The following is a 22030-nucleotide window of genomic DNA, read 5'->3' on the forward strand; positions in this document are numbered from 1 at the left end:
TAAATACCATTTCTTCCGATTCGTGCATCATATCCCTTTCCCGATCAATGACGCTGTCGTCGCTACAAGAGCTTCCTGCCCTCATGCCCGTGCTCCTGTAAAAGTCTTCCCTCCGTTGCATTTCCTTAGTATATAAGGAAGGTACCGCTTTGTAAACGAGGGCTTGAGTTGTGGGATCCGCACTACAATCAGAATGGAACAATATGAAATACAATGAATTCAAATTCACATGCTTTATTTGCCCGTATATAAAATTATAAAATACAGTTATATATCTAATTAAAATTTTGATAAAAAGGATTAGTTCTCGATTATAAAAACCGTTAATCTGTTGGTACAGACGAAATAACCCTTAAAAATAATTAATTTATATCAAATAAATTAAAAGGAAATAAATAATAATAATAATAATAATAATAATAATAATAATAATAATAATAATAATAATAAAGAAAATTCATCCAGAACGGGAGAGCGACAGTACAATGAAGTTCTTAATAAAAAAATTTAATTTCAAGAAGACTGATCTGTATGCTAAACGTGCCTATTTAAAAATGAACAATAATAATTTTCAGAAAGTAGCCACATTGGCGCTGTTGGTCAAAAGTCTGCCTCAACCTTTTGACAGCTGATTGTGTTATTGCTTGCGGAACTGCCATATTAATTACAAGCACAGCATACTGTCACATGTAGACTAGCCAATTATAGCGAGATCTGAGCAACAGTGCCGAGGTGGCCACTTGTAAAACTAAGTTTTCGTTCAATTTTGCGTTGCGTCTCTTTGGTTAATTTATTTCATTATTACACATCAGGATCCCTAGAGGACATTTAGTGTAAACTGAAGCGCTCCGGGCAACAAGCCACATTCAGTAATTTTTGAGTAAAACAACTTCAGTCAAACTACACTTTCTGTTATTAATAAAATACATTTAAAAATGGTAGTAGGTAATTGTTAGTACAAAATAAGTTTTAGAAATTATTTGGTTATGAATAAGAAACCTTCAAGTTTAAAAAATGTTAAGCACATTTTTAATTATCAATAGTCTTTAAAAATACTTACCATGGCGAACAAATATATGGAAAATATTTAAAATATAAATAAACAAAAATACTATGTATTCTATTTTTTTCTGCAAAACTAGTCATAGATCTTCTGGGTTTTTCAAGTGCGACCAAAAATTCTCCATAGGGTTCGAATCAGGTAATCGAGAAAACCAATACTTGATTTTTTTCAGATGGTAACAAGTTTCTCTCCAAGATGTATGTAACTGATAGCTTCTCCTGACTTAATTTTTTTTTGTTCTTTAGATTCAGATAATCATTCAAGCTCACTATCAGTTGGATAGTAATCTCTGTCTGGTATACTCATTTGAACTAAAATGACTTTCAAACAAATTGTCTGACTGCCTTGTTGTTTAATATAGACAACAAAATAATTTTGATTCTCATTAAATTACTTGCAAAGTAATTTAAATTTTAAATTACTTGGCTTGTAATCTTTAAAATCCAGTTAAATGATAAAGAAATCCCAATTTTCAGTAAAAAATGGCTTATGTACCTTGTTGCCCCAAGCCCCTCAATAAGGAAGTTAAGTGTGCTTGTAAAATATTTATTTATTTAATATTGGCAGTACCAATTTATGATACAACTTGAAAAAATAGGACTAAAAGTTTAGGATAACCGTAAAAAAAAACGATTAACAACAAATGAATATAGCACCAAAATACATGCTTATAAACTTCTAATTTAATACCTACATATTTAAAATTCTGAATCAAAAACCTATTAATTAAAGTATTAATGCAGCAAGCTCTTTTTAAAGAAAGCCATACATTCATAATAAAAAAGATATATGTATATATACCGGGTGACACAGAAAAGAGGGAACACTTTTTTACTTTTCAAGATAAACAAATGAAATTTTGTATATCGATAAAATAATTATAAGAGCATCTCTTGACATATTCTATTGTTTTCCATCATTTCCGATTTACCAGGAAATGACACTAACTTTCTTATTTTAAATGGGACACTTGGTATATTATTACGTATTTCGATAGAAAATAATATTTTGAAAACAATGGTACTCTATTTGCTACTTTTTGTTTTATACTCATAGAAAAAATTATTTTTTTAAATTTTAAAATAGGGTGCCATCAAGTTATCACGGAAAAATAGTTTTCATTGCATTTTATGATTTAAATCTTTTACACGCCTTACATTATTTTTTTAAATAGCACATTATTGGGAACAACCACTTTTGAAATGCGGTTTCTTTCTCCCAATAATTTGATATGATTCTTTTTAAATCGGTTGATAAATAAGCCCATAAGAAGAAAAAAACTAACTCACAAAAATGAACGAACGGGAAGCATTGTATTGACACTCCTGCGTGTTTTTTTCAAGTGACATAATACATCATATTTTGTCAAACGTCATATTTCTATTTGAGAATAAAAGAATAAATTTTTCAATATAATATTTTTTTAAATATCCTAATTCTACATATTTTATTTAAAATTTACCTAACATAACATAGGTACACACAAACGGTAAACAAACAGAAAAAATTATTTTAATACAAAACTGTTTACATGTATTGTTCGAAACAACCACAGGTAGAGAAACATTGACCAATGTCATTTAAAAAAATTGAGAACAAAATCGGTCCCAAATGAGAACCTTGCGGTACTCCTGAAGTTACGGTTGTACAAGAAGACTTTACTCCATTTATGACAACGTACTGAGAGCAATTTGTTAGATAACTTTTAATGAGTTTGAGTAGGGCCCCGTGCACACCGAAATTCTCCAACTTCACGAAAAGTGTAGGATGATGTACCTTATCAAAAGCCTTGGAAAAGTCGGTGTACACGGCACAAGTTTCCAGACCACTATCCATACTTTCGTTTATACTCTGAATAAATGGTATTAAGTTGGTTATTACCGATCTTTTTTGGAAAAAGCCATGTTGGTTAACATCAATAGCTTCTTTGACCTTAAAGAATAATTGTTTTAACAGCAAAGATTCAAAAAGTTTACCAAAGTAACTGAGTAGGGAAATAGGCCTGTAATTCCGTTCATAAGTTTTTCTCCAGATTTAAATATTGGCACAATTTGAACTGTTTTCTAAATATTAGGAAAAATACCGCTGAATAAACATTGATTATACAAAATATGTAAAGGCTCGCACAAGCTAGGACAAGACTTCAAAAAAATGAAGGAAAACCGTCTGGACCAGGTCCCTTTTTAGGATCCATAGATATAAGTGCGGATTTAATGTCATTTATATCAATATTGTTAACTACAAAACATTCTTGACATTGACTAGGCTCAATTAAAGTTGGTGTATCAGAAGGTTCAAGTACTCCTCTAAAATACTTAGAAAAGAGTTCACTAATGTCAACACAATTCGAAGCTTCCTGATCATTAAATTTCATTTTTATTGGTAAGCTTTTAGTGTTTTTTTTTTGTTGTAAAAAAATAACCAGAAATATTTAACGTCTTTGACAATGTTTATTTGTTTTATAAATATAATCTTTGTAATTGCGTATATTAATCTTTAATCTTTTGCGTAAATTTGAAAAGTTGTCGTAATCAGATTGTCTTTGGTACAGTTTCCACATTTTATGTGCCTTTAATTTATTTTTAATTAGATTGATTGTGTGTTTAGAAAACCATAGAGGGTATTGTCCCTTATTGATCTTAATTCTAGGGATGTGGTTAATAACAATGTTATCTAAAACTGTATAAAAACATGCAATGTTAATATTTACATCTTTAGATGAAAATTATTTGTCCCAATGAGTAGAAATAATAATTTCATTGATTTAAAAGATAATATTGTCAAATTATTGGGAAAAAGAAATTGCCTTTTAAAAATGGTTGTTCCCAATAATGTACTATTAAAAAAATTAAGTAAATGCCAAAATTAATGGTTTGGACAGTTTAAATAGGCGTGTAAAAGATTTAAATCATAAAATGCAATGAAAACTATTTTTCCGTGATTAGGTACTTAAATAAAAATTAAAACTTTGAACGCATTCATGGCACCCTATTTTAAAATTTAAAATTTTTTTTTACTACAGCGTTTCTGGATTACAAGACATTCTCCAGTGTGCTATTGAGCCCTATATATCACCATGTGCGGAGGAATAAATTAGTGATCAGTATGGATTCAGACCAAATAGGAATCATAATCCATTAACTTGAGAAGGACTAGGAATTCACTAAAAATGTGCAGCAGCGCTGCCCATGGACTTCACACTGTGTACGTGGTAGTGTCGGAATAGCCATGGCAAATATAGGTATACTACAGAAAATGATTATTCTCACGAAGTTATGCATAAACGATACCAAGCGTTAAAGTAAGACACCATCTAATAGAGGAACTTTCGGTTATGAGTGAACTGAGACAAAAAGATGGACTGTCGTCCTTACACTTTTACGTAGTCCTAAATCTGGCTATCAAAAAGATGGGCCAACATCACCATGGAAGTATTTGTGAACTAGGGGACACAGATGATCCTGGAATTCGTGGACGACGAAAAAATTCAATACGGGGAGGTATACCCGAAAAATGAAAAATGTGAGACTATCTGGAAAATTCCAACGTAACGTCGTAGCTCTCATATTAGCCGAGATATTACATTTCTAGAACCCATTTTTGGCCTAAAAATAAATAGAGTTATTTTATTTCTCGAAAACCGCTAGATATAGATATAGAGAAGTATGATTACAAAAGACTCAAAAACTCTTGAGTTTATGCCTATAAAAATTCTTCACACTATACATTAATTTTAATGTGATGTTTCTAATATCCATACTTCTAGATTTTCCAGAATCCACAAGTTCGAGATACTTTTTTAATCAGTTGCGCATTTCTTATTCTGCCTATACCGATTAACGCTATTTGAATTTTATATTTTCGGATAGAGTAGTTGCTTGACAAGCTTGGTATCTCCATTACTCCTAGTGCTAAATTTTGTAAATATTACTTTAAAATTAGATGCAGTAAGAGGCTTCCGGGGTTCTAGGAACCATAAACCCAAGTTATGTTGTTGCCTGGTATATTTTTCTATTACTTTAATTTCTTCTCTATTTTTTTCTAAAGTCCTTCTAAAAATCTTTCACTTTGTCGTTTAAGCTCACCCGGTGACAAATCAGGGTTTTGACATTGATCGCCACAGCTTGAGTCAAATAATATTTTTTCTTTTGCGCTATAAAATTTTAAGTATTTTGCACTATATACAAAGTTTGATGGTCGATGGATATGTGAGCATTTATTTCTCTAAAACTAACAAAAACGAAAAATTACTTTTTTCCGAATTTTCAAAGTGCTCTCATTCCCTTAGTTCTGCTCGAATCCCGTTACATCCCGTTGTTTTAAAGAGAATATTTATAGAGCAAGTGTAAAACCCCTTTATTTAAATCAATTCTGTATAATTTTGACTTAACCAACTAAAATCTCTCCTTTCTATTTTCTAAATTCTATGCAAGATCTAATACAAAAACATATGTATCTATTTGCTCATAGAGTATAGCTTCTTTAAGTTGTAATGTTGACAAAATTAATTTTTTACATAAAAGAGCTAGGAAATAATACAAGGATATAAACGTTCTCTGTAAGATATCCAGAAGGAACACTGAAGCGTAGATAAAGAAACCAAAAAATTAAGCAAAAATAGAAAACAAGACTAAGTCTAATATAAAATAGGTGTTATTGCTTTAAAAAAAATATATGCAAGAATCACTTTGAAATTCTTAAAAGTAAAGGCACCAAAATTAACGAGTTAATAATCTTAATTTTCTATCATATAAATAAAACTCCTAATGTATCTGACAAAAAAAATCCTTAATTACGTAATTACTGTATTTAATATAATTTAATTTGTAATAAAACGTAATTACCTACACCAACCAAAACTTATATTTACTTACCGAAAACATTGACTTTTCTTCTTGTAAAAAGTCGGACATACTGGGCATTGCGTTTGCGTCTTGCTGTTTTCAAAATGACGTAAGATGCACGCTCGACAAACTAGAAATAATAATAACAATATTTATGTTAAAATGTACTTATGCCTATTTAGTAATACTTAATTACACAATGCTAATACGGGTATTAACCTTTTAAATGGTGCTTATTTGAACCCAAACATAAATCTAAAAACCCGCATTAGTGCGCCTATTTAACATACATATACATTATTGATTTCGATTGCATTGTATCGGCTGGAATAATGACCGGGGATTTAGTGTTTTAAAAATAAACTTCACAGGAAATCAACTTATTATTGTCTTTAATAAGGCAAGTTTAAAAACAGTGTAGGTATACATCTTAAATGCAAAAAGTCATACTCTTCACATGTCGGTGGGGATTGCATAAGTTTAAGAAACTCACTTTCTAAAGCAAAATATTTGGTATGTAATGTAGCTTATTGTTTCGCTATATACGTGTGCCCACCTCCTATAAAATTTTTGTTTATAACCATTTTTCAAAAAAGAAATCGTTTGATAGGGTTTGACTTTTTGGACATATGCCAAATTAGTTTCAGGGTCGTATTTATGGATGATTATGGAGCTTCAGAGGAAGTCAATTTTAACACAAATGTTGTTACAATAATGTCTGATTAAACCCTAAATCAAAAAGTTGAAATCAGACGGATTGGTAGCAGATGGAAATCGTAGTTTTAGAGAGGCTACAAATGAATTTAATCGGCGACATTCTGGAGCAGAAAGCAATCATAAAACGGTTGCTAGAATTAATAAACATTTTGATCAGCATTGAAGCATTACGATTGCAAACCAATTCCCTCGTCAACCAAGAAGGGATGAATAGACTGTTAACTTCCTTAGAGATAGGATAACCCAAAGAGATGCTGCCCGAAAATTAAATACATCAAAAAGTTGGCTATTCAGAGTTTAAAAAGAAAATTGTATAAATCCTTTTAAATCAAAGTACCTGCATATTCAGGAAGAAGGGGATTCAAATGCTCGATTAGAATACTGCCTTTGGTTACAAGGGATGCACCTTGAAAATAATGGCGCCTTTTAAAAAAAATCTTGTACACGAATGGAGCCACATCTACTACCGCGCATCAGTTGCGTGGTTTCATCACAAAATATTAGGATGTAGAGTGAAAATAATCCAGATTGGGTAGCAGAATGTAGAAGGCACTAATCTTTTTAAAATAAAAACTGTCTTTTGTGGTATATTGAAGGATAAAATAATCGGTCACGCGGCTGGTTCTTTAAACTTTTCACAAACTGATTTTTCGAATGCCATTGACGAACTTCCATTAGAATATCTTTAAAACTTGCATTTACAATGGCATAGGTGCCCCATGCATAACACAAGGATTGTTAGAAATTGCCTCCGTAAAATTTCTCCGTAACCTGGATCGGAAGAAACAGTCCTTTGATATATTGGCCGCCGCGATCTCCGGACCTCACACCACTCGATTTTTATTTATAGGGCACCTTGAAAAATAAAGTATACGTCAATAATAGACCTTAAACACGAAAAAAAATTCGCGAAGTTGTAGGCAATAATCGTCGAAGAGTTGAAAAGTGCATTCGAGAATTCGGTGGACACATCGAAATGAGTGTTATTTAAGCATTAGATTAAATAATGCTTAAGACTATTTAATTTGTTGTTACTGAGCTGTTATTAAGCTTTCCTGTACATTTGAATTTATAATAAATACGTTAATACATTTCTGAATGGTGTTTCAAATAAAAAAATCAACGTTAGAGAGGGTACAAATTTGTACAGGGGATTTTTGGTGATGCTGATTAAGATTCCGTTGTAATTTTTTTTCTAAAAAATGCCCTAATATGTTTTTTGTTTTAAATGTGATCCCCTTTGAAGTCCCACAATTACCGTGTTTGTCGAGCACAATCAAACAATTTTTTTTTTAAAAATCGGTTATGAAATAGTTATGAAGTTTCATCAAATAAAGTAATTTAAAGTGATTTTACTGTTTCTAAGTAATACTTACATGTGTGAAGGCAATCAACGAGAACAGTCGCATCTATCAGGTAGCCATGACACAGCTTACATGTTAAGAAGTCGTTAAGGTTTTTCACCAAAGGCTTTCTTCGGTTGCACTCCATCTTAACAATTAATTAGATCTGAAATAATGTTAATTTTAATTAGTGTACTTGTAAACCATATATTAAATAAAATAAATTAAATTTTGACCATGATTACTAAGTCTTGATTTTATTTAATTTCGCTAAAAAATAGTAAACAACCTTTTATATTAGAGTATAAACCTTAAGCGAGATATGCACAACTACGAAAGAATGCTAAAAAAATATTTGTAATTAAACAAGTAAATTCCTTCGCCGCCAACAACAACAACGACATTTATCTATAAATACTATAGTTGCATAATTTAGCATGGTATGATGCAAAAGCTCTTATAAAGCAACACAAAACACATGCATCATCAGGGGTCAGTAGGAAGTGGGCGTTCGATTGGGAGGGGCCGACCTGGCCAGGCATGAAACGGTGCACGAGGCCCATGCAGCTGCCTACCACAACCTTCTTGGCCTCTTGGGTCTTTATTCTTTACATTATCCATTTTATAAACGACCTGACAACTACATTGTCGATACCTTTTTCCTTTGCTTAATGGCTATTTCGTTGTAATCTTTCAATAAATGTTCATTAAATATAACTGTTAATTACTTTTGTATCAATATCTGAAGAAAACTATTTGTTTAGGATTGAAGCGTTTTTTCCAAAAACAGCACTTGTCAAAAAAAAAAAATTTTAATATCGCCACAAGATGGCGTGAACAGTAATGCATACACCCAGAAAAATGGTCCAATTAAAGTTTTCGATTGGACCTTTTACTTTATGACAATTAAATTTTCCTATTACACTAATGTACTCAATTGTATTAAGATGGCGAAAATCATCTAATTGAAAAACACATTATTGTCGACAAATAATTTATAAATTGCAATAATCAAATAGTTCGATTAAGTTTACTTCGTTTACGGTTAACGATAATATTGTATTAGGGTCATAAAATAGGAACGATAAAAGTTGTTTAATTATAACTAGAGAAGTAGAGCGATTACAGTTGCCTAAAACTTCGATTGCAGCTATAGAACCACTGCTTTAAATTGTTACCACAAATAATCTGCGTATCCCATAATGCCCCTAGGCAGTGTTGTCAATATAGAATCTTTGGCGAGACGACATTACGTAATCACATTTAGTTATCTATGAAGAGAATTCCTAAAGGAAAAAATTGGCGACTTAGAAATTAAAAAAAAAAACAGCACCACTGTAGACAATGGGTATGTCTAGAAGAGGGTCCCGCACTAACTTCGTAAGATTTTGTTTCTCGAAATATAAGTTTGTTTTTCATGGCGACATAAGTACAATTAAGATATATGTATAATAATTTCATAGCTTATAGGATTTACTATATTAATAGCTGTGCTAGTGCTGGAGACAATGTTCGGTTACCGATTTTTAGCCAATACTTAGACAAAGACATAATATACCAAACGTGGCCTGTTGTGTCAAAAGGGGTTCTGAAGGAAATCAAAGATTGAAAAATCAAGCTGCAACAGTTTGATTACCGAGGTAAGTTTTTATACCATTGTTGCATTAAATGGGTTTTGCATTAAAAGATCTGACTTTACCACCCGCAACCTTTCTAGTCTCTTTTGACATCTCTAATCTATTCCCAAGCATCCCCCAGGTGATTGTGTGTTGTTGGTGAGAGATCTTCTTAAGGACTGTGCTACTATTTCCCAAATTCATATTGATAATTTATGTCTTTTAGTTGAGTTAGTTCTACAACAAAATTTTTTCCAGTTCAATGGATCATTTTACCAGCAAAACACAGGCGTCGCTATGGGCTCAAGCTTGTCTCCTCTGCTAACAGAGATCTTTATGTCTAATTTGGAACACAAAATTAAGGACAGTTCTCTTTTTCACCACATCTTCTTCATCAAAAGATACGTGGATGATGTTTTTGTCATTTTCCAAGGGAATAAAGAAGAGTTAAACACTTTTGTAACTTTTCTAAATGCCTACACACAATACACCACAATACACCCTTACATACATACATATCACGACACATGCTTTTTTTGCCTAAAAAATGCTAGACATGGGCTGTTTTTATGAAACCACTAGATTTTTATCTTGCTATTATTATATTGTCTGATTTTGAAGAATATTTTAAGTGGTCTAATTGGAGCTAACAGATATTTTTTTAATCACAAAATAGGTAAATGGATTACTATAATCGACTCATGCCTTTTTTTGCTAGAAATATATAATGCGCAGTATCCAGCTGACGTGATACCACATGTATAAAAACTATAATAGTATTATCAGCAATCCTCCCTTTGAACAAGAATCTTCTCAGTTACCACGGAGAATTTTTTATCACACAAATAACATTAATATTAAATTAGATGTTTTTATAAATAATACAACAGAAGTCAGTATATTTTAAATATACATATAAGCCAATTTGGTTTCTGGCAAACTGGTAATAATAGCGTATACATATAGCATAAAGGTAATTCATATAATATTTACTGCTTATTGGTTTCCTGATAAGACCGGTAATTTATTTATGGGAGAAAGTTGAGACTTTGACTTGACAAATATTCTATTTAGAGTTATTTATTGCGTATAGGCCTATAGGAACTATCTGCATAAAATTTATGAACAGGTATGTATTACTATAATTATTCGAATAATTTATCGATAGATTTATACCGTGCAGTTTAGGGAGACTAATCGAATACATTTCAAGAAAAGTGAACGTTCTTATAATTAAATTATAAGATTGAAGATAATAATTGTACGGTACCATGTAAGCAAAGGATTAAAAATATATATTTAACGGGTTGCACAGGAATCGTGTAACAGGCTCTCATTTTTTTTTTATATAAGCCATATTCTGCTTAATTTTCATAAATAAAAATATTTTTTTTAATTTCCTGTTTAATCAGAAGTAACCACAACTTTCTTATTTTTTATGGAACCCTGTATATTCTTTCATGCCATGCGCTGCGTATTAAAATTTTCTTTTTAGTGACATATAACTTGACATTTAATTGACAAATGACAGTTCAATATTATTTTAATGTAAATCATCTCTAGATGGCTATAAACACTAAGTTAGCAATCGTTATAGCTAAGTGTGCTGGCATTTAGAAATTGTGTACACGCGTGTATTTAATTACCATTTTTTGTTATTGTTAATATCTATTAACTGTTTTTACTTTAATTTTATTTTTTTGCAATTACCGTCTTTTATTTCTTTAAATATTTGAAAAATCAGAATAGAATCTGACGACGTTATTTTCACAGCAAATATTCAAAATATTGACCACCATTATCCTATCATAAATAATAAAATAAATAAATGTATTTTAATTTCAAATGAATTACAATACATAAATGTAGGATATTGTTAGGTACAAATATATAAAATTACAAAAACTACAAACCAAATTAAAAACGTAAAGAAGAACTAACACACGCATAATCGTATCAGCTTATTAACAATCATATCTCATATCAAAAATTCCTGAATTGAATATAAAGAAAGCATCTTTTTTATCCTGCATTATTCAATTCAGCCACGTTGAAATTTGATGATATCTCAGATTTATTAAAAATGGAAATGACGAATGAGGATGAATTTATGGCCAAAAATCCTGCATACCATGCTCAATGTGGGCGAAAATATAATATGCAATATTATAAATCGGAAGAAAATGTTACAAAGGTTAATAAAAAAGTAAGATAGAGAAACTATCTCGAGAAAAACTGTTACAGCAAGATTTATGGTTTGTCTGCCAAAAAATGCGGGATATTAAAGGTAGTAGAAAATTGATAAACATTTCTTCATTTTCGCGACAAAACGAAATTTGGAAGAAAGCCAAGGACTTAAATGACGTAAACATGCTAACAAAAATTGAAGGTTTTGGTGAGTCGTGTGTGGATATGATAGCAAAAGACTTCCAATATCACCAACTCTGTATGACTAGACATTTAAATAAAAAAGAGGCGACATTGACAAAATCGCCAAACGTCACAAGTTTCTACCTTTTTAATGACCTTAAGAATATATTAGTGGTTGAACAAAACGGCGTTGCCATCAGTTGGATTAGGAAAAAAATTCTTGAAAACGCATTACTTCATAATATGTCTTATTCTCCAAAATATCCCCGTTCGTTAGATATTATAGCAATCTTGAAAATTAAATATGGAGAAAGTATTGTGGTTCTAGAAAGACGAGGGCTATCATCTGTAGTTTTTTCAGCAAATTCGATCATTATCAAAATGAAGAAACACATTGTCGTAGACGACAGTGAAGCTGCGATCGATATTAATGATGGTGAAAACTCTCCAGAAGAATCAAGCGATTCAGAATCTCAATAAATGTTTAAAATACCCAAATCTTCGCATAAAACTGCTGCGAATATTTCTTACACAGCTACAGTAATTCAAAGGGATATCATAGACAAAAAAACTGAAATTCCGACATCACTGACCATGTCATATGATGAAGCCACAAATTTAATTCCATTCAGACTGTTCAATTTTATTACTGTTTAAAAGCAGGGCTAGATTGTATAATAGGTTGTTATTGCGAGGGTGGGTGTTCTTTAAATTTAAATTAAGTTAGTTTAGTTACCCAAATATATTGATATATTTTTTTAGCCTTATAAAGTTTATAACGTAACTACTCCGAAGTAAATTAATTTTTTATTTTTGTGTTATCATTATCCTATAGTTGTTCTTATTATAATATACAAATGAATAGTGTCGATATAAATTATTAGTTTAAATAAATATATTTGTTTCTCTATTCACCCAATTTAATCCCTGTTGTTTGTATTTCCCGATGTTTAGATCAAAATTAGTAATTATCAACTAAAAGTTTTTCTTGCCGGTAAAGGCCAAAATATTCACAACATTCTACATTATAGCTGTCTGTATGTTTAATATCAGAGACGATATACGCCGCCGAGTCGCGTCGCACCATCGCACCAGACTCTGGCGAGCAGCGAAGTAGATATGTTTCAGCGCTTGACAAAAAAAATCGTATTTCGCAAACCGTTTTTTTTTTGTAATTTTTTTTTTCACCAAAAACTTTTCCATTCCAATTGGCACATTTTTCATCAATTAATCATATATCTTCAACCGTTCAAAAATTTGCTCGATGTTGAAATGTTCTCCTCAGGTTTGGTACTGCGCCTCCTTTTAAATAATCTGAAAAATTCTGTATAAATACAATTTTTTTTTGTTATTGCGTTGAAATCTAGAGTGATTAGGCTTTTGAATGCTGCAAGAATTTGGAAAAATATTGAAAAACGGCGTCACAATCGCGAGTTAAACACTAAAAATTGTTTTTTTACGATAAATCAAAATAATCGAAAAATATTTTTTTATTCTTTTTTGCAATTGCTAATTTAATGGAGCCCTCCAGATTTGCATCCGTGAACTCATTCCCCACATAGTACATATTTTTTCAAAAGTATATCTTCGAGTGCACAGGTCGATGTTTTAGAAGCGTCTTTTCGACTGTCTGTTCCCTGACTATATGCATAATTTAAATGGGTACGAACATGTTTTGAAGATAAATGGCCTAATAATTTTTATATTATTTATATTGAAATTAAGTTACATTTCTTCGTACAAAACTTGGTTTTATGGTTTTAAATGTAATTTTTAAAAAGCCTTTTATTTTGTAAAAAAATTATTATATCTTCTATATTATCTGTATTCTACAGAGTAATGAATAAAAATAAGTAAAAAAAAAATTATTTAATTTTTGGACTCATCGTAAAACTTTAAGTTGCTACAGAAAACTTTAAAAAAATGAGATTGTCAGTGCGAAAAGATTTTTATAAGCAAAATGATTTACTGTATGTGAAGGATTAATAAATCATTTAACGTATTAAGAAAAGACCAGAATATCAGTAAGTGAATATTATAAAAGTAAATATAAAGTGAACAAAATGCAAAAGATTATTTATGCATAATTTAAATGGGTACGAACACTGTTTTACTGCATTAAAATATATCATTACCAAGATTTTGAATCGCCTAATAATACCTATATTATTTATATTGAAAGCAACTTACATTAATTAGTACTAAATTTGGTTTTGTGGATTTAAATCTAATGTTTAAAAAAGCCTTTCATTTCGTAAAAAAATTATTATATCTTCTATATTTCATGTGTTCTAGAGAGTAATCAATAACAATAGGAGAAAAAAATATTTAATTTATGGACTGATTGCAAAACCTTGAGTTGCTATAGGGAACTTTTAAAAAAGTGAGATTGTTAGTGCAAAAAGATTATTATAAGCAAAACTGTTTACCGTATGTGAAGGATCATTAAAATATTTTAACGGATTCAGGAAAGACTAAAATATTAGTGAGTGAATATTATAAAAGTAAGCAAAATGCAAGCGACTAATTATGCATAATTTAAATGGGTACGAACATTGTTTTACTGCATTAGAATTTATCATTATGACGATTTGATATATTGAAGACAAATGGCCTAATAGTACTTATATTATTAATATTGGAATTAATTTACATTTCTTAGTGCAATACTTGGCTTTGTGGTTTTATATCTAATATTTAAAAAAAATCCTCATCTGTGTTTTGCAGAGTACTCAATAAAAATAGATAAATAAAATATTTAATTGTTGGACTCATTTCAAAACTTTGAGTTGCTACAGAGAACTTTTAAAGAAATGAGATTGTTAGTGCGAAACGATTTTTATAAGGAAAATGTTTTACTGTACGTAAAGAATCATTAAAATCGTTTAACTGATTAAGGAAAGACTAGAATTTCGGTGAGTGAGTATTATAAAAGTAAACAAAAAATAAATTAATAAATATGCTATTAGAAGTTATGGACTTGTTGAAAACTTTTGTAGCAACTCACACGTTTTTGGGGTCAGGGAACTATTAAAGAAATTGTTAGTGCCAACATACTTGTTTAAGCAAAATTGTTAACTATACGTGAAGGATCATTAAATATGGATTAACAAAAGACTACAATATCAGTGAGTAACAAGTGAAATGTGACATTTTACGAAACTCTGCGAATACAAACTATGTCTAAACTACGTCCAACTTTGTCAGCAATAAAAACTTCGACTCCCCCGACGCATTACGCTCCTATCTCTTAACGCTTCCTTTCACGTCACCCCAAAAACCCATTATTTACGAGGCACCCTCCAGCGTGACGCCATCCGGCGACCCTCTTCAATTACACCCTCCCCTTTCAACCCCCCACCTCACCTCGCCAACCTTTTACATAATCGCATTCACGGCACCAACCAGAGAACGGACACGGCCAGTCGCCCTCTTTGTCAGACACACGGGGCGAGGAAAGGACGGACGACATTTTGTGTAGCTCCGATGTCGTAATGAATGTTCGGGGTCTATTCTTAGATATGTCCTACAATTGACCTTGGAATTTAGGCCCTCGCCACGTGGGTTCGAAGGGTTTTTAGACAGGGTAACAGAATGGCGGTGGAGGTGGGTGTGGCCCTTTTTCTTTGTACCCTTTATATTGTCGAGGATTGTTGTTTGTTATCAATAGCACTATAGACTTGTTGATTGAACTTATATTTTTCTGTGATGAACCCTTTTGTAAATGTTTGCAATAATTAGTAATTCTTTTATTCTTCCTGGTGTGCAATAGAAGTGTGCCTTTGTGATTTGTTAATGTCGGATTTTCATTTTTTAATTGTTTTTTAATAGGTATGTGTGCCAGTTTTCCTTTGTGTGTACATCAATCAAGTCATGTATTTTGTGTTCCTTATTATGTAGTGTGTTTTTTTCGTTAATTCTTTGACAATTAAGTAATTTTGTTATTTTTTGGTCTGAAATGTATACAAAATAGCAAAAAGTAACAGAGCGAAGGCCCTTTCAGGTAATTAAATAATTTGCTAATTATTAAGCAGTTATGAGTATAAATAATCAGACTACTAAATTAATAAATAATTTTTAACAAGGCTACGTTTTTGTTCTGCTTAATCCTGAAATAGCCCAATTTAGGTGTATATGGTTTACTAGATAAAGCAACTATTTGGTGACTGAGACATGTTTTATTTTGATGCAACACGTATTTTTGTAGATTTGCAGAATGTATGTAAAACTGTCAAATTATATGGAATTACCCTACCTTAAACATATAGGAAAAAGATCAAAGTCATGTTTTAAAGAGACTAGTTAGTACATGTAACACCAGAGAAGTTTGAAAAAATCACACACAAACTCAATTTATAAATCCATGTATAATGTTTTACAGGTTTCGTTAAATAGAATAAGCTGTGCGACCTTAGGGTAAAAGATCAAAAATATTTACAACAGCTTAAAAATAGCACAATTTATTCAAAATTATTATTAACGTTATTGGTATTTATTTTATTATAGTAAAATTATAGCTTTTAATTTATATTTTAATAAAACGGATCAGCCTTCACTTTACGACAAACATGTTGTGATATAATTTTATTCAACTCATGTATTAGTAATGCATAATTTAAATGGATACGAATGCCAGTACTCTAAAGACAAATTAAATTATTAAAGATTATTACCTCTTTTTTTTGTTACTTATAAGGCGTACGGTAATTTAGATTCTTGAAAATCTATTTAAATAAAAAAATATTTAGCCTAAAGCGTAAACAGGCGACAAACAGAACGACTCCATTGTACGAATGTTAACTAACAATAAATAAATATTTATTTCAGCCCTTCCACGTGTACAAAAAGGGTTTACGGTCAGGAGATCAGAATGGTGGTGGAGGTGGGAGTGGCTCTTTTGTCACCCCTCTAGTTTGCTCGAATGCGAGCTGCTGTTATCGTAGGGTCTCTTTGAAGGGGACCATTTTATAATTGCTATTTAGAAGTCTATTCGTCGCAAGGAAATAATTTTTTACAGTTCCATCTGCTGTAACTTTAATAGGGCATGTGATTAGATTATAGAGTGTATTAAGTATGTCAATCATTATCTTAAATATTCTGAACCTAGTTTGAATAGTACGAAACTTAGCTATAGCTGCTGGTAATTAGGAAGAAAACGGAATTTGTGCACTTTTTGTAATTGAAGCTATTACAATAAAAACTGTGATAAATACTATTAAAGGATTTTCCTTATAAAACATTATTTTCTTATAAAGACATTATTCAAGCAATATCAATAAGTAATGCTGCATCCCCAATTCGATTTGATAAAGCAGTTAATATACCAGCATTAAATGATTTGACATTCTGGTAATAAATTACTAATGCCTAAGAGACAAGCCCTAATCCATCTCAACCCAATAAAATTCTGATTAGATTCGGACTGAAAATTATCATCATTATAGAAAAGATGAATAAAAGTATTAAAATAATAAATCGTTTTAAATTTTTATCTCCATATATATACTCCTGTGTGTATTTAAAAATTATTGAAGAAATAAATAATACAAATCTTCTATTAAATACAAAAGATAATCAATCAAATAAAATGATAAAGAGGCAGAATTCAAAGTAAGAACATTGAATTCCAAAAAGTAATAGAAGGAGACAGGCAAAAAAATTACTTAAAGTGAAACTCCACTTCTTTAATACCACAAATTAAATTTTTTTTATAAACTATTTAAGTAAACCCAAAAAGACACAATTTCAGATTTTAAAAATAAAATATTTAATGGCACTCAATATAAAAATACTAGTAAAGACTCACGAAGATTGATTTGATAAAAGGTATATAGACCAGAATAGAATTTCCCATGCTGAGTATATGAATATAAAAATAAAGAATAAGCTGCTCTATAAAATACTATAAAAAAAATTAACAAATTATAGCTAATTTCCTAATTGCAATAAGTTTTAGAGCCGTTACAATCCTAAATGACAATAGTATTTATTAAAGTTTCCTTAGCATTTTTTTAGTGAGATACCTTTTAAGTTATAAACCTTTTTAATGACGATCCTTAATAAATGTAATATAAATCCAAAGAATTATATATTAAAATGTATATTAGTGCTGATCTGAAGGTGTAATATGCAATCATATTTTTAGTATAAATAATATTAAGAACTTAGATGCGATAAAACGTCTGGATAAAAATCTGTTATTAATGGAGTATCAATAAACTGTTAAAAGAAGTCTGCGTATTAATATAGGATCAGAATCAAGTAAGTCAAAGCGTTAAAACGTGAGTTATAGGCCAGCTAACACAAAACAATTTTTCAAATTTTGCTGTACTTTAAATCGCATTGAAATATAATTTTTATTACAAATATTTGAATATATTTCCGATAAATGGAAAACATAATTTTATTAATAAATACTTTTATTAAACGTTTGATAGTTTCCGTGTTCTTTTGTTAATTTCTATATGCTACTGAGAGTATTTGAATTTAAATAGTTTTGTCTTTTTTTATTGTGTGTATTGTACAAGATGTGGTTGTCCTTATTTTTAATGTTGTTTTAAAACCGGTAATAAGAATAATTAAATATTGGCAGATACAAATAAATTATGAGTGATGTATTAAAAAACCAGTGATGGAATATTTTCTCGGTCTTGACAAGAAAAACCAGTAATTGAAATATATATATCCCTAATGAAACAGTAACAACAAGCTTCTAAATAGAGAAGCTTCGGTACTAATTGTTTATTTCTTCCTTGTACTTGTACGTAAAATAGAATAAGGAGGATTTCTTTGCAAAATTCCAAAATTTACAAACTTATTTTATTTGCGCTATTTTCTCCCCAATCACCCTGTAACAATATTTTTTTATATAAAACATTTATTTTTGCTAAATTAAAAACCATTATTATGTATTTATATATATAAGTTTTGAAATTTAATCAATTTATATATAAGCGTTGGTGCACTATATTTTTGCAAGCAATAAGTAGAGCTTTAAACAAAATGGATTTACAGATATTTTTAGTCGTAAAAAGTTAGTATTAGAAACAGGGCCAAAAAATATAAATTATTGATGAAATATTGAAAATTAGTACAATTAAAACCGGATAAGGAAGTTTAGTGCCTCACATAGCCTAGTCAAAATAAATTTTGGGTTTGCAATAATTCAGGGAAAGCTGAAAATTTACATAGATGTTAAAAATAGTATTACAAATAAAATGTCAAAAATCCCCATCGATCTTCCTTGTGCTAAAAATTTTATTCGAGTCAAACGTCAAAAATATTGGTTTTTCGCGTTTATCTCGTAAACGGTAAATTTTATCATAAAAATAGAGTAAATAAAAATTGTAGATCAGAAAATTACTTACACAAAATGTCTCTACACTTTTTTTCGTGCGAGTCACCATTCTTGAAATATTGCGGTTCTAAAAGTTGAAAAAATCGTATTACACATAATATGCACACATTTCCGCACCACATGTACTATACGAGGTAGTGTGCTCGGCGCGTTTTTTTTAACGTGGTTTCCCCAGTAGGCATAGTCCACAATCTATTGCAAGTAAGGAAGTTTCATGAAGTAGCGTTTAATGGCGTTTTTTTTAGTTGTATTAATTTAAAAAAAATAATTATTGTTATGGATTATATCGTTAAAAAAATTATTGGATATCTGTATAAAAATTTTATATATGTTAAATAATTTTATTCTAACTCATAATCTTCAAAAAAATCTTCATCTTCGCTTTCTTCTTCCTCTTCTTCTATATATTCTGATAAATATAAAGATGAATCAATTGTCTCTTTTATCTCAGACGGATCCGCATCTGCTAAATTTTTGTCAGCATTGGAGCAAGATTGTCCTTGACAATGCGTACACACTGCTGAGCAAAACAATCCTACTCTTTTACAGCCACAACTATTACTACAACCCTTTTTGCAATTACAGAAAATAGTGTTAAGGAGTTTTTCTGGAGCAGGCGGAAGTACAGTTTGAATTGGCTGCAAACTATTATCTGTCAACCTCCAACCCCAATCTTGTGGGTCCAGTTCATTACCAAGCCAGACTTGGTAGTATAATCGATATAAGTGTTGACAAGCAGAAGCAGATGTCGGAGGAAGGCAAGATAACTCTGCTCTTTTATTATTTCGTATGTTTTTTACAAAACTTAAATATCGATACTTGTCTAAACAACATGGCAAGAAGAAAATAGATTCCATTTGCAATGATGGCTTGTGGGGAAGAATCGAATTGTTTTACCTCTTTTATAGAGTGCAGATGTAGTGTCACAACCAGATATTTCATGCAAGAACAAATCATGAGATTGACATTTTAGGTACTTTGCAGTTAAACTTTGAGACGAATATATTTTTGTTTGTACTTGACCTTTTCCTGGTTTAAAAAAGTAAATACTTGATCAATTGGTGTTCGTGCAGTCAATAGTATTAATAAATCGATGTTTTCGCCCACAATGATCGTTGTATTTATTCCATTGAATTTTTCTATTGCTGTCTCAACTATGAGGACATCAACATCAGATACACGGTGGAGTAAGAACGTATGTCAGTATTTTTGAAGAAAGAGCGTATATCAGTATTTATATATCTCAAGAATGGTGACTCGCATGAAAAAAAGTGTAGAAACATTTTTTGTAGATAATATTATGATCTACAATTTTTGTCTGACCTATTTTTATGATAAAACTTACCGTTTACGAGATAAATGCGAAAAACCAATATTTTTGACGTTTGACCTTGAATAAATTTTTTAGCACAAGGAGCATCGATGGGGATATTTGCCATTTTGTTTGTAATACTATTTTTAACATCTATGTAAATCTTCAGTTTTCCCTGAATTATTGTAAACTTTCATTTTTTTTTCTACTTATTTTAACTGGACTAACATGTAGTGTTAAATAAGGCAACAAGTATGTTATGTATTATTAAAGTGGTTCTCAAGGATTCAATTAAATTGTACATAAAAGAAAATTGTTTGGAATATTTGTAAGTATGTTTGTACATTTTATACACATATACTGTATCAGGTTATTTTATAAAAAAAATAATTTTATATCTACTTTAGCACAAGACCGCTAAGTTAGGTTTATTTATGATTTAAGTCGTTTTAACTGTATTAAATGTAATTTTTATTTTTTCCTAAAAAAAATTTAATTGGTCCTAAAACGAATGAGGATCTTAAAAAAATATTATTTTAAGAGAAATTAGTGGCATACTTAATTAATATTTTCCCAAAAAATTTCGTCAAGATGCACCAAAATATCGTCAGTTTTTGTTCCACCCAAAAATTAACGATATCGCATTATAAAATTATCCCCTACGGCTCCACTGTAATCTTAAAATAGAAAATTTGTAAATTGAAAGAACTCGTCTATTATATCAAAGAGACCTACGTAAGTAGGGACAAAATAAAAGCACTCAGTTTCGGCCTCAAAATATTTTTATGTTCCACATATTTCGCTTAAAATAAGGCATCATCAGACCTTACAAACTAGTAGTATCTCTCACGAGTTGACCTGCATTAAAAAAAATTACCTTTTTTTTTCAAGGAATTAAATGTGTATGTACATCTTAGGAACTAATAGACACAAAAAATATCATATTTTAACACACTTTCTCCAAAAAAAAATCGTGATTTTTGGATAAATGCTAATAAACTACATCTAACTAAATCAAAGAATACCGATTTGCCTTGTAATTTTAGTAATCCAGAAGCCCTAAATAATTATTTTTCTCAATGCGTTAACCAAATTAACAATAATATATCACAAACCAAATTAAATTTTTACAATGAAAATAAATGGAATAATAGTATTCAAGAATTAAATTTAAGTCTTCTTGATGAAGAAAGGGTTAACAGTATAATTAAGACCATAAAATCAAATGCTATAGGAGCTGACGGACTTTGTATAAATGATATCAAGCTTTGCCTACCTTTTTGTAAAAAACCACTTCTAAATATTTTAAATACTTGCATTCTTACAAATGTATATCCTGATATCTGGAAAAAAGCACTCATAAGACCCATTTCAAAAATCTCTAATCCAAAAGAACTAAAAGACATAA

General features: G+C 30.3%; 1 protein-coding gene across 1 annotated transcript in view; it reads right to left on the bottom strand.

Annotated features, from left to right (window-relative positions):
* The window catches only part of LOC126738808 (polycomb group protein Psc-like), a 120263-nt gene that overhangs the window by 42479 nt on the left and 55754 nt on the right, over positions 1-22030 (bottom strand). The window contains exons 2-4 of the mRNA XM_050444250.1: positions 8001-8133; positions 5938-6037; positions 8-182 (exon numbers count right to left, since the gene is read on the bottom strand). Of these exons, the coding sequence (XP_050300207.1) occupies positions 8-182; positions 5938-6037; positions 8001-8115 (390 nt within the window). The 5' untranslated portion in view covers positions 8116-8133. The remainder of the gene's footprint in view (positions 1-7; positions 183-5937; positions 6038-8000; positions 8134-22030) is intronic.

This window comes from Anthonomus grandis, chromosome 7, assembly GCF_022605725.1.
Source record: "Anthonomus grandis grandis chromosome 7, icAntGran1.3, whole genome shotgun sequence".
NCBI lineage: Eukaryota > Metazoa > Arthropoda > Insecta > Coleoptera > Curculionidae > Anthonomus > Anthonomus grandis.